The sequence below is a fragment of the Poecilia reticulata genome, linkage group LG6 (genome assembly GCF_000633615.1).
Source record: "Poecilia reticulata strain Guanapo linkage group LG6, Guppy_female_1.0+MT, whole genome shotgun sequence".
Lineage (NCBI taxonomy): Eukaryota > Metazoa > Chordata > Actinopteri > Cyprinodontiformes > Poeciliidae > Poecilia > Poecilia reticulata.
Genome location: NC_024336.1, coordinates 13395123 through 13412943, shown reverse-complemented (window position 1 = coordinate 13412943; position 17821 = coordinate 13395123). Strand labels below are relative to the sequence as shown.

The following is a 17821-nucleotide window of genomic DNA, read 5'->3' as shown; positions in this document are numbered from 1 at the left end:
ACAAAATGAACTGATATTCAATGTACTGTGTTTATAACTTTGATATGGTTTTATAGGGCCTTCCTCACACTCCACAATCATGCAGCCATCTATGGCTTATATTGGAATAAGAATATGTCATTCCAATGGGAAAATCATCAGTCTATTATGTCGGTAGCTGCAGATTTGAATGGGGTGCTAGATGTGCTTTTGCCCCATTGAATAGAATTCATAGCTTTTGAATTATTCTTATGAGCTTACTGTAAAGCTGGTGTGTGTGTTGGGCCAGTTAAATAGAGAATATACACAGTTCAACTATGCAGGTAATAAAAATTAAAAGATTAATGATCATAGCCAAATGGTTTCTGGATAGGCACTTGAAAAAAAGAGAAGATGAAGCTGACMGTTATTCTCTTTTCACTAAAGTCAAATTTGATTGATTCTATGACCATCCCTCCCTTTTCAATATTAAAAGTAATATTAACAGTAATTAATCACATTAATGCATTCACATATTGTCATTTAAGTCAGTCAAAAGATAATTTAGGCAAAAAAACCCTAAAAAAATCACTTTTGGCAAAAAATGTTTTGGGTCTTCTTTTAGAATGATAATAATTATGGTTAAGTGGATTACAAATCTGGCAAAAATGTTTTTGTAACAAAACAAAAATCAGATTTAAAACCACAGACGGACATCATTCTGAGAAACCAGATGACGGCAGTAATGTTTTTCACTACTCTGTTCTCTGTTTCCATGTCACAGACCACGCATTTTCACTTCAAGTTAATTCACAGAACGGTGTCACAATTCAAAAACAGAATGATTGAAGGGGCAGTATTATGTATTTTCCAGGCACATTGTGCCATTTTATASCACARTCAAGTAACTATGTCACCTTCAGTTGTTATAAAAATGCTGYATWTATCAAATATAACCAAAAAKAAATTTGACGCCTTAAAATTGGCTTCYGTCTCTTTAAGAAGCTCCTGCTCTTTCTGACGCTCCCCTTCAACATATTTTCACAATTGTCCTTCATTAAGTCATGTACCCCAAGGTTTAACCCTGCAACTTCTCCTATTATATATCTACATGCATGCCTGTTATTTATACAACAGGCCTATAATATTGTTCAAATAAGCTTGACTTAAATATCATGCTTTCTTGTCTTTCCCATTTTGATTAGTGGATTTCTAGTCAAAAGTTCTTAAACACTATGCTCAAAAGGACAACGAATAAATAAACAAATGCTCGAGTTGCATTTATTTCACAGACATTTGAGCCAGGAAAATAAATGTTATTATTATTTATTAAAAAATATGGCAACTGGTCACCAGAGAAAGTGAGAGAGTAAGGCAGGGAAGGATCACAGCACTATAGTTATTGGCAGAACAAATCTATTACATAACCTAATTTTCCTACACAAGTCCCAAAGTCAATAGCCACTACACCACATGAATAGCAGCATGGTAAAATCAGTATAATTAAGTGCTTTACACATCTGGGTTGCGAAACACAGCTCAGACCTCCACACTGTTTTAACGTCTGACGAACTGAATTCTCTCTTAACACCACAGGCTCTTACAATCTCTCGCAGAGATGCAAGCTCCAGAGACGCTGAAAAAGAAGGAGCAGCGAGGCAAAGAGCAGAGCAGTACAGCTGTGATGGCAACAATCCCATCCAGCTGAGGTCTTTTAATGCCAGAGCAGACCAGGGGGATGGGAATGAGCGAGAGAAGCCGTGTTCAGAGTCGACCCCCCCAGGCCTTCATCTCAGAGGAGATGTACAGGAAGATGACTTGGAGGCTGCAACGTTTGTTGGGGGTGCGAGGAGGGGATTCAATTAAACTACACACGGAATGAATGCATCTTTAATAGAGCTGCTTCATTTCCCGATGTGACTGTCAGCCTTTGTGCGTGACTGTGAGGCGTGTTCGGAAAAAGGAGGTGCCACCTCCCCGTTTCTCCATTTGTCGTCCCCTCACAACTCTGCGGATCGGCAACACAACACAAAGCGGCTTTGGCAGCGGGCGAGATGACGTCACCTACTGGTATTTTATGGCAAACAATCCAATCAGCGGAGACAGATCCTGTCATTATTTCACTCAAGTCAAAGGATGCTTTCATGTCATTTGGTGGGTAATGTTTCTTGAAACATGCCATTTCATTTTAACTTTGCTGTACAGAACACACAGATCTGACCTTTCACATGGAAAGAACTGCTGCTCTCTGGGAAGCAGTTCTTTCCAAAGGCTATGTCCATGGACGGATGAAAAATGCTTGGTACAGCATTAATGGTTATAAATGGTAAAGCAATAAAACATCAAGTTAGAAATGTGAAGAAAAAAAAAATCCATAATCAGGAATAGCTATAAATATTTATGGTGTTTAAGTGAGTATGGGAAAAAAAATTAAACCTTTTTTTTTTTTAGTATTAAACATAACATAACTCAAATGTTGCCCCAAACCTGCTTCTGATTGACTCACCAAGAGACTTTCCTCACCTGGTTGAATAGGCCAAATAAATCTGTCAGTTTTATTTTATTATTATTATTTGATTTCTGTATGCTACATTTGCATATTTTGGTATGAAGATGTGGGAAACAACCTTCAGTCTGATACTGAAGTTACAAAATGTACATTTTTTGATAGATGATGAGACTGATAGATTCAATCAATGCAATCAAACATAACTTAATCATACCAGAGCTGATGGATTTTCTATCTTAAGTATTCCATTAGTGAATCATTTAAAAGTTTACAGGGATGTAATAGAGTCCATAAAAAATGTCTATCTCGAGATAAAAATGGATTTACTGCAAATTCCTACTGAGACAACACGTCAGTGACAAGCTTTTCTTGTTGTAAGGGGGACTGCAAAGGAAGTTCTTTCGCTCTCGACCTCTCAGCTCTCCTGAATCATTCATATGCAATGGTGTGCTAATGAGAATTGCTGTGCATCCTTGGATATAGCCATGTGCTGCTACTGCTCTGAGCCAATAAGCAGCAGGAGCAGAGATGTAGGGCTTTGGGGGTTCCTCTCCGCTGGAGGATGGAGAATCGCTGTCATTATTCTAATGACCCTTAATATTCCTCGGTTTCACACAGTTAGAGTCACAGATACTCTAATCTGGCTTTTTTTTCTCCCCCTGTATATACAGTACATATTGGGGGAAGGGTAATTGTGCCTTCAAACTCCCCAAAATGTTAACATTTTCATGAAAATTAGATGTCTGCATCAAGAAATGGTCTGCTGGTAAGCTTTCCCATAATGGTTGTTAATTGTCCCTGCCTTAATTTGATGGTTCAGTAAAATGAGCTCATCTCTTCATCCGTGTGTGTGTGAGAGTGTGTGTGCGTGCGTGCATGCGCGCATGTGTGTCTGCCATATGCGTGTATGCTCATCCACCAGACTGGAAAGGTTATGTGAAATTTGAATATTTCTAATTTAAGTATGCAAAGTGGGCAGATAAGCATCTGCTTTCCAGCCTTTTTCAACAATTAAAACAAATAAATAAACAAGCAATCTAATTAGTGGAGAGGAAAAGCAGAAAAAGGAAGCATTTTCCGTTCTTTCCATGTCACAAGCAAAGCACGAATAATCCAAATCCAGTTGTGGCCTGTAAATGCTAATCTTTATCGCCTTGGTCGTAAATCGTCTGTTAAATGTGCAAAAATGGCCAAATCTCCAAAATAGGTTGATGGATTGGAGCATCAGATTTCTGCATATATATATACTCTATATATGTACTTGTATATGCATAAATGAAACAGTGAAATTTCAGCTCTCTGCAGCAGAGGATTGAATGCTTGCTAATGCACACCACAGGCTCAGCATATCTGAGGAATAAGGGTAGATTACGGTTGCTTCCAACAGATGCTGGTCCCTGTAAACAATGTTAAAGGGAAACAGCAGCTTAACGACCAAACTCATTACAGCAGCCGGGTACATCAAAGCGAGCGGGGGCTCCGCTGTTACCAAGCCCGCAAATGTGCCTGAGCAGAGGAAAACCACGCAAGGTTCCACAAACATATGTTTCTGGATTTGAAGGGGTGGGAAGGTGCACTTGGCGTGCCCAAATGTTTCAGGAAGCACCGGGGAAATCTCCCTCTAACTATGATTCTCACATTCAATTTCATTGATCTTTTATCATAAATTTAATATTTCCTCACAAAGTTTTGAACTTGCAGGACCAATCCTATGCTGAGTCATGTGTTCATTAGGACATTTGTTGCAGACTGGATTGCTGGTTTCATCCCAGATCTCCTTCTTATGCACAGGAGCTGCATGATTAACCATCTGAATTTTTTTTTCTTTCTTCCATGCCAATTATTGAGCAAACATCTGGATGAGGCACGAACATATGTTGGCCTCTGGTCTCTAGTTACAATTAGGAGCTGGAGAGATTTTACACATGAAGTACAGAGAGAAGCTGGAGGAAGGATGGCAAATTTAATATAATATCACTTCAAAGTTAATAAAACAGTAAAGGACGTTAAAAGGAGATGAGGGTTAACTTACAAAAACGTCCAACAGCATGTGTTCCAGGGTCACTTCTAGGTCTTCGAGACGAGCTGCTAGAGTCATCTTTGTACCGTTTTAGCAGCTGATTTTGCAAAAAGCTCTCCTTTGAACTTTAAAGTACTGTCTGACCTATTACTCTTTTGCTAAAGAACTAAAAAATTTGAGCTTGAAATTAGTCCTAAATGTTAAACTATTTCAGTCACAAAATTCAATTTCTCCAAAGAATTGTGCCATGTCAGCTTCTAACTATCTCTGCTTTCTTTCTTTCTCTGCTCCAGGACAGATTCCCAAATGCAGCTGCTCCAAACCAAATGGCGATCAGCGAAACATAACTGTCTCCTGCAATGTTGGCTCCAAGACCTGGCTGTGTTTCGGTCGGCGCTCCAAAGCTGGGTGAGGGTTCCCGTCACAATGCTTGGTCCGCTTCCTGAACAACTTACGAGTAACGACTAAGAAAGAAGTCAAGCTAGGTTACTTTTTAAACTTCTGAATCTGATCTATGATCCATGACTGAAATGAAGACACGCACATGTTCCTGTCAGAAAAAGGGCAGATCTCTCTGTTCCTGTTAGGATGCACGGTGGAACGAGACTGATGGAAGAGCATAGATAACAGAGGGAAAGGAATATTCTGAGAAGCAACTTCCTGAAGTCACGTGTCTCATTAGGTTTTTTTCCAACATCTTTTAGTCTTACATTTTTTGACTTGCTTACACAGTTATGCCCACCCCTCTTTCCCTCTATCTGTCTCCCTCATGTCCCTTTGCCTTTTTCGGGTCTCTGTCCACAGTGCACTTCTTTGTTTGAGGGTGAGCCTGAGGCAGCTGATGCACATTTCTGGGTTCTCTTGGCTGGGGTCATCCTCTCCAACACTGGGCCCCTCATCAATGGGCCTTTGTGGCAGGCTCATTAAGGCTTGGCCCTGGTTGCTGAGTCTCCCACAAACACACCAATACAGAGAGAACAAAAGCGATATGGCCTGAATCGATGACTGGAAGCTTATGTAACAGTAGCAGGGAGGGACAGGGAAAGGGGTGCTAGACAGGGCATGTGGAGTACAGAGGCGATTGGGAGAAAGAAGAGTGCTAGGCAAAGAGAATGATGATGCACTACGGAGGGGCTTTGGCTAAATGGGAGGAAAGAAGATGAAGGGGAAGAAGAAGGAAGCAGGGGGACGAAGGATGTTGACAGGACGTCTATAGAGAGGGCTTGTTTTTGTTTTTCTGGAAAGTGCTGGTGGAATGTAGCCCCCCCCTCAACTAACATGACATACAAAGGGGAAGAAACAGACTGGCTGAAGTCTAGCTGGGCTGAAGCAGAAAACAGGATATGAGAATAAAGAGAGAGGAACTGAGTAACTGCATTAACATGCATGCAAGATACCAACAATTCAGAGTGCTGAGGGGAAATCAGAAAATGGATTCTTTGATTTTTATTGCACAGTGACTTAAAATATGATTCATACCACATTTTCACATTTTGTGATGTACAAGTCCGAGCTTAAATATTTTTTCACTGTATTTTATGCAGTAAATAAACACAAAGTATTGAATCACTGCAAAGGGAAACTATTTTTCCCAATTTCAACATTTTTAGGGACTCTGCTACCTATAACAGAAACCCAAAAGTTGTTGTTTTTTTAAATATACTTCAGCATTTCCTGTAGCAACAAAACATGCACAGAAAAGGTAGTGATTAACAGCTAACATATTATTCATTGTATTCCTAGTTTAACAATTTAAAAAAAACTCCTTCAGTCTGCTCCTTCTGTTTCATCTCTCTTTCATCTCCTGTCAACCTTATTCTTTTCCCAGCACAGGCCTCATCTGACAGCGACCTTTGGCCTCCCGCCCCTTACAGCTGTGAGGTCAACAGCCACTCATTAGTCCTCAGATCAGTTCTTGGCACTCAGAGCAGAGAGGTGTATCAGAAGCTTCTGCACAGCCATGATTCACTGCACCCTTTAGGACACACATGTACACACTGGCACTGTAACGCACACCATTTGGTGTTAACGAGAATACATCCATCAGTTTATTGTTGCCCTCAGGAGGCTTTCCCGTCTTCCTTATGTTGCTCTTATTGCTGCCTGCTGTGTGAATATGTAGCAACCAGCCATTAACAACTTTAATTCTCATACGCACGTTGCTCATGCATTGTTAATACCGTGTTTTACGTCGTGAAGATGGACAGTATGCGGCCACTAAGACTTGTACGGGGGACAGCGGGTGGATCATGAAAGCAGACAGGAGCACTGGGAGCCGCAGGTAGCTTATCCTAACCATAGTGAAGAGCTTAACCCCCAACAGAGCTCCAAGATGGGACAGCATGTCCCAGTGTGACTCCTGTGTTGGAGTGGTGAGGGTTAACCCAGATTTCTGTCTGTAATCCAAACAGTTTATGTGGTGACAGGGGAAGAAAGTGGAAATGAAAAATGGGGCTGATTATTTTAGAGGCAGCTTGAATTACAAAATACTTAAACTGCATTTGTGTGGCCGTATATTAATGCAGAATAAATGGGAATCCTTGTAAAACTTTTGGTACTGTCACCTTGCAACTCTTTATGTAATTAACCATCAGAAAGTACAGCAAACATGGATAACACAGATAAAAGTCTGAAGAGTGGAAGGTGAGCCTCATATGTCTTTTTTGAAACCTYTGACTAATGTTCCCACAGGATTCACATTGATTTAACTTCCTACTACTCTGAATAGCTTCCCTGACGTTGCCAAAAAGAAGTGTCTCTTCAGCAATGTTAGTCATTAGCTGCTCCCAGCATATTCTTTTCTATTGGGGATGGTGTTAAGTACTTCACATAGAAAAATATGCTGTTTTCTATATAAGCCAAAAAGCTMATTTTTGCATCCAGCTGACCAGAAGTGGGTCATTATTTGTTGGATCTCCTATACGGCTTGGGGCAAAATGCAAAAGGAATTTTTTTTATGACAGCAACCTTCTTCTTGACACTCTTATAYCAGAGTAAAAGATACAACTGTACACTCTTTTTAACCATGAATCTATTTTGTCTTYCACTTCACAATCATGAGCTGAAATCYTCGGACCAAACCATTTATATTTATAATGTGACAACTGTGTTGTGAAAAATTGCTTATTTGCCGTTATATATATTTGATACAGCTGAACGTTTAGCATCAGAAATTCACACTTGATCATCATCTCATGTTATTTGCACACATAAAACAACTACCCTGTATCAACTTGCATTAGCTTAAAATGATCTTACTAGATTCAGCGCCTTGGGTTCAATCATGCTGAAGAAGTCGAGGTCTGAGAYGTATTTCCATTGTTTGCCGTCACCAGATTCCTCCTGAAAGCCGACTGTCCCAGTAATCCAAACAGGTCTGAGAACATGAGAACTGTGACCACCACAGCAGCTTCTGCAGTGCATGTCAGCCGTGTTATCGCCCCAACAAGCTTCTCTGATTGTGATTCATACTAAAAGCTCCGAGGACACTTTTCCCCCTTAAATCTAATTTTCAGCAAGAGAGGGGAGCGCAGATCTGTAAGAGTCTGATTGATCGTGATGTCCACCTGGTGTGGAAAGTAGGGATGTGTGTTAATCAAATTCTTGGATGTCTTCCAAGTGATTTCAGCWTGCACACACCCAACCACATGCTCACACACACAYAGATGCTTGAAGACTGTATCGACTCAAGACATGTTGATAAATCCTCTTAAGCACCTGTTCACATCCAACTGTGAAAAGGTTTACTGTCRGTCTTCAAAATGGAAATGCTGGTGCTAAAAATGCTACTCTTGCAATCTTGACATAGAAAAGCTTTATAAGCCCCATTGGGCGGAATACTGTAGACAGTAACTTTGACAAACATTTTTCTAAGATGAAGAAATAAATCTGCTCTACTATCAGCTGTTATTCTATATTTTTTCCAGTTTTTAAATTGTTATACCATCTTTGTTTGCCTTACTGGTTTTAGGATAGCATGTGGGGATGAAAAAGATTCTGCTTAGTCATTCTCTGCGGTGCTCTTTGTAATTTGAACTTTGCTGTGTCACCCTGCATCCCAGATCTGTCACTCCTGATTACTGGTGAATGGTGCTGTGCAATATGAGTGTCATCGGGTGCATGTGTGAGAGCTTTTTTTTTTTTTTTTAACAAAGCCATGTATAGAGATGGCCACAGGTGCACTCTTCCATTTCACGTCATCCTTCCTTGGGATTTAAAAAGACAAGTTCATACAAAGTTTAAAAATATACCTACTAATACTTCTTTTCATTAGCAAAGGTGCACAGCTAATAAAAAACACAGTTCTTGTCTCTTTCATTAAATATTTGTTTAGAATTTGTAYGCTATTTTTCCATTTTCTTTTTTATTTTTTATACATTTTACTTCACATTCTAATCACATCAAGTGAATTGTGACAGATTGAGTATTTGTCCGGTCAGYCTGTAATAGTGCGCCACAGTAGATGCAAACCTTGATGAAGATCAAGCTTGACCACAAGATGTTGGTCAGGATTCAGTTTGGTCGAATTACCATGTGATATAAAGACATTTAAAATATTTTTCCATCAAGTTAGTTGTGCACCGTTAATCAGTTTTATGGCCACTTGCTGTTTTCACAGTAGGACTTGTTTTCTACTGAAAGCAGGAAGTGTCCCGCATTACCTACAAATGGATGCATTGTTGATTTGTTGTGTTGTATTGTGCAACCAAACTTTTTTAACAAGGTATCTGCTTTTACAACGAAATAGCAAACCATGTGAAAACTGACAATGGTATGTTGTTCTATAGGTGAAAAACTGAGTTTCACTGATTTTACAGTATAAAATATAGCTAATAGCTTTAAGAATCAGGGCAGTAAATGAGAAAAGCTTAAATTTAAATACATAAACACGGTCTTGAAAATCCAAATATGCACCCGACTTGCGTTGCTCTAACCTTATCCTTATCTCCCYTATGCTGCACAAGCCTCTTTCAGCAGAATGAGTGCATGTTTGAAAGGTACTGAGCACACTGAATGCGACAGAGGCATATTTCAGAGGCTGGTTGTGTGGAGGCACTGGATTGAGTCACGCTCCAGCATTTTCTGCCCCAGTAAACCTAGCCCACTTTATCCTGTGCTGAGGAGGCTTCCCAGCCTACAACATGCCCAGAAATAGACACAGCATAGAATCTATTTCTGAACGGAAAAAAACCCCAGAATGTCAAGAACTATGTTAAAAAGACTCTAATSGCTGCAAGCAAGTCTTCACAACTTTTAGGACTTACAATAGCGTGTAAGCAGCTTACTCACATTGAATGTGAATCCTGGACTTTTCACACAGGACAGGAAATCTGATTTGTAGCAGTGTGAACCATAAATATTTGATGGTACTGTTACATATTAAAACTCTACAGACCAGACGATAGTAGGAAAAGTCTTATACATGATCCTGAGCTTTGCTTACATTTCCGTGTTTTATTATGGATTGAATCTCCTATAAAAKGCTAAATTTGTTAGATATTTGTGGACCAAGACATCACTTTTTTTCATGTCAATCAGCTCAAAGATTTTTCTTTAAACTTATACAACAATATTAGTGGTAGGTCATTGTTTCCTCATATGGTGAACAGTTCACATTTTTAAGATTTTTGTCTCATGCTGTCCTGCAAGCAGGATGCAGCTGTCTTTATGACAGTTGTTTGTGAACGCTCGCTTTTATAGACAAAGAATCGATATGATCTKGTCTTCCAAAAACAAACAAGCACAATTAGGAGGTTGCACCTGCRCAYATCCCCCAAMACTCACTCAGACTYGCATTCCCTCCATCTTTGACCAAGACAACATGAAATACTCATTCTAACCTTTAACACATATGCGCACTTTCTCCCTGGGGTGCGGTAACCCAAGCCAGACTGCTGTAGCTCCACCTCCTGCTCGAGGCGGAAGGCTAATCTGCTTGTTACTGTACAGATGGGCCCCACACCTTGGACAGGTGCGGCAGCTCCTCAGCTGCCACACAAACCAAGGCTGAACCCACTCAAGCTTATTGTCTTTGTTGACTTGCTGAGAAGGGAAGTGGAAGGGGGAGGAGAGCCTCTGGGGTTCAAGGAAAGGGAGAGGTAATTTGAGCGGTGCATCGCTACCTCTTGACACTACCTCAGGCCATTATTTTTGCCCTTACATGAAGTTTTTTCTTCCTAAATTGAAACTGACAGTTCACCACTATTCTGCGCATTTCAAGCCATCACTTTGGTCTCATTTGTGTCTCTGTACCTTGTAGGTAAAGTAGCTTGAATAATGCAGGATGTCGAACTGTATCGAGTTTGGGATGGAGGGCTGGCGGACCCCCTGAGGAGTCGGTCCCTGTCCGCTCGACAGACCAGCTACCTTACACCCTTCTCTTGTCTTTGTCCTTTCTGTGCCTTTTTGACAACAGCACAACAAAGAGATGCAGTGACTGACGGGGTTTGAACACCTCCACGTTAAAATCTTGCCTCTTCACACATTTTACCAAATATTTACAGTGGTTTGCAAAAGTACTATGGGCYATAGTTTTGATTGATTGGCTGATTGATTAAAAAAGTCATTTAAATTATTAAAGAAGAAAAGCTAGCTTCCCCATTTAAAAAAAAAAAAGTAATTGCCCCTGTGACCCCTTTCATAAATCAAATACYAATTGTGATGATCAACTACATATTTTACCTCAATGGCCACACCCAGTCCTGAATACTGACAATGATGTAGAATCAAGAAATCACTTTAATAGTACGAGTCTGACAAAATGAAGAATGCTGAAAGATCAAATCAATAGAAAAACAGATAAGAATCCCAGCTAAATGTGAAAAAGTCGTTGCACTCTGAACCTAATAAATGGGAGACATTAAACAGTTTGGAAATCATTACAAATCCATTTTAAAAGGCGCTGGGGATCCAACAAACCACACTAGGTGCCATTATCCAAAAATTTATAGAATATACAACAGTGGTGAACCTTTTAAGTTGTGGGAAATTACTCCAGGAGGGCTCTGATGGCTCAACCTGGAGGTCAGAAGAACACGTAAAACTCTGCAGGGTATGGGTGGCCTAAGCAGTTATTAGGTTTATTAGGTACACTGACTCTCTTCCATTGGGTTTCTCCAATGACTGAAACAGAACTATTCCTTTAAAAAAACAAACGAGCTAAAGCAGTTTCATAAAAAATGAAAGAGCGGTGGATGATGTCTGGGGGTAGGAGCATGGGGGGTATAGCCCTCTTAATTGCCCCTCAAGTCGACAGCAGGAACAATAGGAAGGCCACTCAGTCACTGACACAACTCGTAATTATTAATCAAGCTCGGCTTTTAACATATGCTCCCCCTTTCAACGTATTAGCCCCTCTTTTTCTCTCCTTCCCTTTATTTCAAACCTTCGCTTGCTGCTCTTTGTGYGTTTCTTGGACAGCCGGAGGAGCAGGATGAGATCATTAATTATATACCCACCAGATCCCTGGTCGCCACGCGCACTTCTTTCTGTCGCCTGATCCCTCTGCTTGTATGTCTGCGAGAGTTCCGATGACGAATGGGAGAAACTGCTGCTGCCTGGGTCTTCTGGGGCCAAACAGCCAGCACTCAAACACARCAGCGGACAACTGCCCATTAGAGCCAAAGGTCTAGTTTATTGTCTTCATTTATCACGAAGGATACAATAAAGAGAAGGCAGGCTGCACCTGACGGTAGCAAATCTTAACCAATATGAGGATCCCCCTCTCCCCCATTTCGACCTTCTCATTGCAGCCATGAGGTGACTCTTACAGCTTTGTCCTTACAGGAGGAGCTGCAGGAAAACAAACACCACTTTCGCCACAGGCTYCGAARGACCTGATCTGCATCAGCTGGTCATTCAAGCGCTAAAACTCATTATTCACGGGACCCTTAGGCAAGGCAAATAATGACGTCTTGCAGCGCCCTCTGGCGGTCTGAGAGGAAACAACAGCTGACAGAATGTTCTTGAAAAGGGGAATGGGTTCAAGTGGCAGGCAGCTTTGCCATTTAAACAGATAAATGCATGTAAGGGCTGTTAACATAAAATGACACAAGCTTCTATCTAGGCTTCACAATCTTTTTATTTTTATTTGACGGATTGTTACAAGAATCAGTTTAAGGATTTGTTGTGTCTAATATATACTGGGCATTTCAGTGCTTTGTATCAAGGATGTTTTTAGTCCATTGTTCCACACAAAGTAGCTTAAGCTCAATTACTGAAGGGAGAATGTCTGTAAATAATTCTTGTCAGTTATTGCCGCAGGTTTTTATTTGGATTCAGGTCAGGACTTTGTATAGGCCATCAATTAAGTGAAATTGCTTTGATCGAAATCATTCCATTAACTGTAGCTCTGACTGTGTATAGTTTTGTAAGTCTCGGATTAAAGTGAATCGGCAGGTCAGTCTTTTACAGCTTATAACAGGGCTACTTGTCCCTGGTGATAAAAGACATTTCCAAAGCGTAAGGCTCATCTTTCTTTGTGAGAATTACATTTTCAGAGTGATTTGCAGTGTTAGGATTCCTCAGACATTGAATAATGCATGTAAACCATGAAATTATTTTTGTTTTATATGGTCAGAGCACCTTCTTTTACAGTTCAGATATGTTTTCAACATATCTTTTGACAAATGTGATTTCTTTAAACAACAGCTTTAGCTTTGACCTTCAATTAAATAAGTGGAGTACATCTAGAATGTGCTCCTTATTTACTAATTAAGTGACTAGAACGTYRCTTAATTAGTTTCAAGGGATTTTATGTAGGGATACCAGGGGGTAAGACATGACAGCAAACCAAATTTATTAGATTTTTATTTGAGTAAGTTAAAACCATGTGTGGTTTTTCTTCTACTTCACCATTAGACACCACTTTCTCTTGCTCAATCACTAAAATATCCATATATTCATTGAGGTTTGAGGCTTTAACAAGCAAAAACAAAAAAATATATAATTTTGYGTTGGCACTTTTTTCCTTATTTATTTCATCTGCAAATAAATGTTTTAACTTTTTGATCAGTTTATAAGATAGAGCTTTAATACTTGCAAACTACTTTAGGAGAAGAATCTCTAAACCAGTTCCAAGGTGAAATAACATTTTGACACCAGCGATCTGTGTCCCGCAAAGTTAAATGTATATTTTAAAAACTGGGATGTCAGACAACTTGGAAAGACAAGGTACATATAATTAAAGTGCATCAAACAACAACAGCTGCAGCAGTAAACATGCAAACACCTCTAGACATGTATTAATAGCCTTAGCAGCAGTGGCAGATGTTTACATCTGTTCAGAATAAAACCCACACGCATACATGTGCAAACCCAGAGACACACACGAGCACGAGCTATAAATCTGACACACGTCGCCTTTAATTGTTTTAACAAGCCATAACGAGAGCACAGAGGGTCAGAGACACATTTAGGATGATGTAAGTATCCCTGGGAGGATGGATGAGCATCCGTCTGGCAACTGTGATTTCATATTTGGGTTTAATTCAGCGAAATGGCAGCTGTCTACACATGGGAGGGAGGTGGTAACAGGATATGTGGCAGCATGAAATGTTGCCAGAGAGGTAAAATACTATCAGGCAGCAAGTCTGCAAACATACCAAATTTATCCAGAGTATGCAAAGTGTTCTTCTGAAATGAAATGAATAATTTGCTATGCCCTTGCACAGGAAATTTTAGGTTTTTTTCCTCTGACCAACTGTAGATGATTATTTTCTCTGAAAGTCTGAGTTACTACTGCATTTTTCATAAAGAAAAATGAGTATTTCTCTTCAGCACCAAAATCCAGCTGCAATCAGATTTTTTTTTCTCTCCCATCAATCCATCCTTCTAACATCCCCGAATTCACTCAACCCAGTCTGCAGCTGAAAAATCGACATTGATAAGATGTATGATGGGAGCATATGGGTCCATATGTCTGAGGGCTGAGCCTGTAGACAGCACAGAGCATGCAAACGAAGCAGTGACACACGCACGCACGCACGCACACACACACACACACGCACACACACCCACACGTGTGTTTTCTGGATGAAAATAATTTGAATATGCCATGCATCTGTACAGTGTTCAGTGTCTCCATGACCAGTCATGTATGGAAGCCATAAATTAGTCATTAGCGCACCAGAGCATAAATATAGTAAATGCAAAATGGGAATGTGGTGCTTTAGCTAAAGATGTTTTTAATGAAACAAAGCTCTTAAAACAAAGTAGAATATTGTGAAAAAGTTCAATATTTTTCATTCATTTCAGAACATAAAACTGATAAATTACAGATTCATCACACATAGRATGATAGATAAGATAGTCAAAACCCCAAATTCAGTTTCTCAGAAAATCAAACCAATATTTACATTACCATAAGAAGGCAGTGCAAACAGAAATGTTAGAATAACTSATCGTGTCTCCTTTTACAAGAGTTACTGCATCAACTTGTATCAGTATATGTGGAAGATGGAAAAAAATGGGACACAAACAAAGATGAATGTACTTTCAAACATAAAGCTTATTTTGATATTAATGCATTTACTAATCCAAGCTTATTCGTCTCTGAACTGCAGTTTTTGCTGCAGCACTCCCCCTCTGTATATGTATCTGAAAATGGCGGTAATAAAAATGACATGRTAAGTAACTTCATCTTTCAGGTAGAAGCTTCACCTGGAGGCAGTAAAACCACACATTAATGCCTATATCCAACCAGTGGAGGCCATTAGTACAAAAAAATACACCTTTGCGGCTTTAAGTCTCCTACTTTACTAATTACACTCAAAAGAACACGAAAGCCGGGAGCTAGAAACACTGCAGCCAGGGACTGAACCCGAGTCTCTATGGTGTGGGAGGAGTGATGGCAAGTTTGAGCTGCAGGCTGCATTTGTAATCATAATAGTATACCTCGCTTCATGCARTCAGGTCAGAAGTGGAACAAAGCAGTGGCCGCAGGAGACCGAATGTAGCTACATGTTGTGTTTCAAATGATGAAGGTTTCCTCAGCGTGCTGTTCCAGGATAAAGGAAGCTGTTATGGCTCTATCTTTGTCTTCTCTAATTCACTTCTTTGAGAAGACATTAGCAAGTAGGCAGTGTRCTAACGGCTGCTAAACTCGTTGTTTAAAGGTGGTATTYACATTGTGGAYCATACTGGCCAGAAAATATAAAATCTGTGTTTGGAATGAGAGAAAAACAATAACAAGGAAATTCAGTTGACCAAGAAGATAAATAAAAGGGAAATCAGTGGATAGAAGGAGTGTGTCTTTTCCTGTGTGCAATAATCAATGCACAGGGGGTAAAACAAATATGTTAAAAATGAAAATTGACATTTTTGGCCAAATTGCAGAATTCTGCGTGCATCAATCTGACTGGATCATTCTGACTGCGTTGGTATTGGTAGCATCATGCTGTGGGGATGATTTTCTTCAGTGGGGACATGAAAGCTGGTCTGGACTGATGAGAAGAAGGACAGAGCGACAAGCAACACACTAAAAGAACAAATAATCACATTCTAGCGGAGTAGCAGCCATAAAAGACACTGACAGGGATCAGATGAAAATGTATTCATATGTCTAGAAGGACTAGGCAAACTGCACCTAAATGGACTTCAGACAAAGGTTTTCACAATTTTCTGGATTTGCTCTTTGCAGATGCTCTGCATCCAAACTGACTGAGGTTCTACAGTTTCTGAACGGATGTAAAGATATGAATAGCTGGTCAATAAAATGATCCAAAATTCATACAGCTGCATTTGTAGCAAACAAACTACAAGATATCGACTCTGAGGGGTCAAATATAAGTATATGTGTCACATTTTTGAGTGACTAATGTAAGATACATTAACATCTGTGGCTCTAATGAAACAAAAAGTGAAAATATTCAAAGAGTATGATAAGAGTATGAAAATATACAAAGAGTATTTTCTGCATCAGGGGTACCCTGGTCTTCTATTTGATCAACATTTATATTTATGTAACTTTTCTTGTAAATTTCTGTGTGTGGACGTGGCATTATTATAACAACATTCCAGCACAAACGAAATAACTTTGAAATTGCCATTCTCTCATGGCTTCCCTATAAAACTCTCCCTTGGGACAATCTATTTGATGCAATTACACAGATAGAGCCAATGTACATAATGGGATTGCTGAAGGCCCTTTTAACACTGGGTATAACAGTGATACACTAAAATAAATGCTTTAATGCTCGCATGGGGTGAAGTTATCATTGCTATTCATTTGTTTGCTTCCTTACCGGAAATTATTTAAAATTGCCTGAAGACTGACTGCAGCAAGCGAAGTGGAACATTTGCACTCTTACAATTTCCATCGCTGCCGTCCTTCATGGGCTCAGTTCTATCCTGGTTGATCGTACATTTTATGCTGCTTCAAGGGGACAAAAGAACATTCGACATGCTTGACCCAGCAAGGTGCGCGCACACACACGCACATGCACCTGCGCACACAAGCACACACACAGACATGCATGCACACGCATTCACACAGACATGATGAGAGAGGGAGTGTGGACAACACAACACATTTTCAAACAATGTGAATGAAATGTGGAAGACCGTTGTTTGTTTTTTTCCCCCTTTGCTTCTTTTGTCAGTATTGGTAGAAAATGGGGTACAATATTAAAAATAAAAAAAATTAAGAAAATCAGCTCCAGTTATGGAAAAGTGTCATGACTTCAAGGTATTTGACTGGGAATTGTAGGGTGAAATTGTAATCAGAAAAATCATATTTTTTTTCACCCGAATGAGCTTTACAAGATTCCCAAAAGTGCAGTGTTCATCTGTATTCAGTCCTGTTTATTTGGATATTAAGTGAAATTCTCTGTAACAAGCTGTCCTCAGTTTATTGAATTAGCAAATAGATTCCACCTGGTTGTAATCACTTTCAATATAAATCTTCCTGTTTTGAAAATGCCGCAGAGCTTTTGCTAGAAAACACTGGTCAACAAACAGCAGCCAGAAGATGCTCATAAATGACCTGGAACAGAAATACAGCTACAACCTTTCAGACAGGAAATTGAATCCAAAACTGACCTCTACAATTAACAGGCTAGTGTCTGAGATGACAGCTGGGACATGAAGCTCTATATTCAATAAGCATATGTTTGCGCATTAGTGTGTGTGTGTGTGTGTGCGTGTGTGTGTGTGTGTGTGTGTGAGTGCGTGTGCGTGCGTGTGTGTGTTTGCCCATGTGGTTCCAGCCACCAGATATCCTTCTGCTGTTTTCTTTGGCCTTTAAATGTTGCCAGATAACCTGCTGTGCATCGGCAAATAGTGAATGTCTTAGTGTCTGAGTGCATTGCCAAAGACGATTCCACAGACCCCCCCCC

General features: G+C 39.9%; 1 protein-coding gene across 3 annotated transcripts in view; it reads right to left on the bottom strand.

Annotated features, from left to right (window-relative positions):
* frmd4a (FERM domain containing 4A) overlaps positions 1–17821 on the bottom strand; it is a 113226-nt gene that overhangs the window by 74440 nt on the left and 20965 nt on the right. Inside the window, exon 1 of one of the 3 annotated variants that reach the window (XM_017305247.1) lies at positions 4500–5086. The exons of the other annotated variants lie outside the window; for them this stretch is intronic. Within the exon in view, the coding sequence (XP_017160736.1) occupies positions 4500–4565 (66 nt within the window). The 5' untranslated portion in view covers positions 4566–5086. Of the gene's footprint in view, positions 1–4499; positions 5087–17821 lie in introns of those variants that run through there. 3 annotated transcript variants of the gene reach the window in all.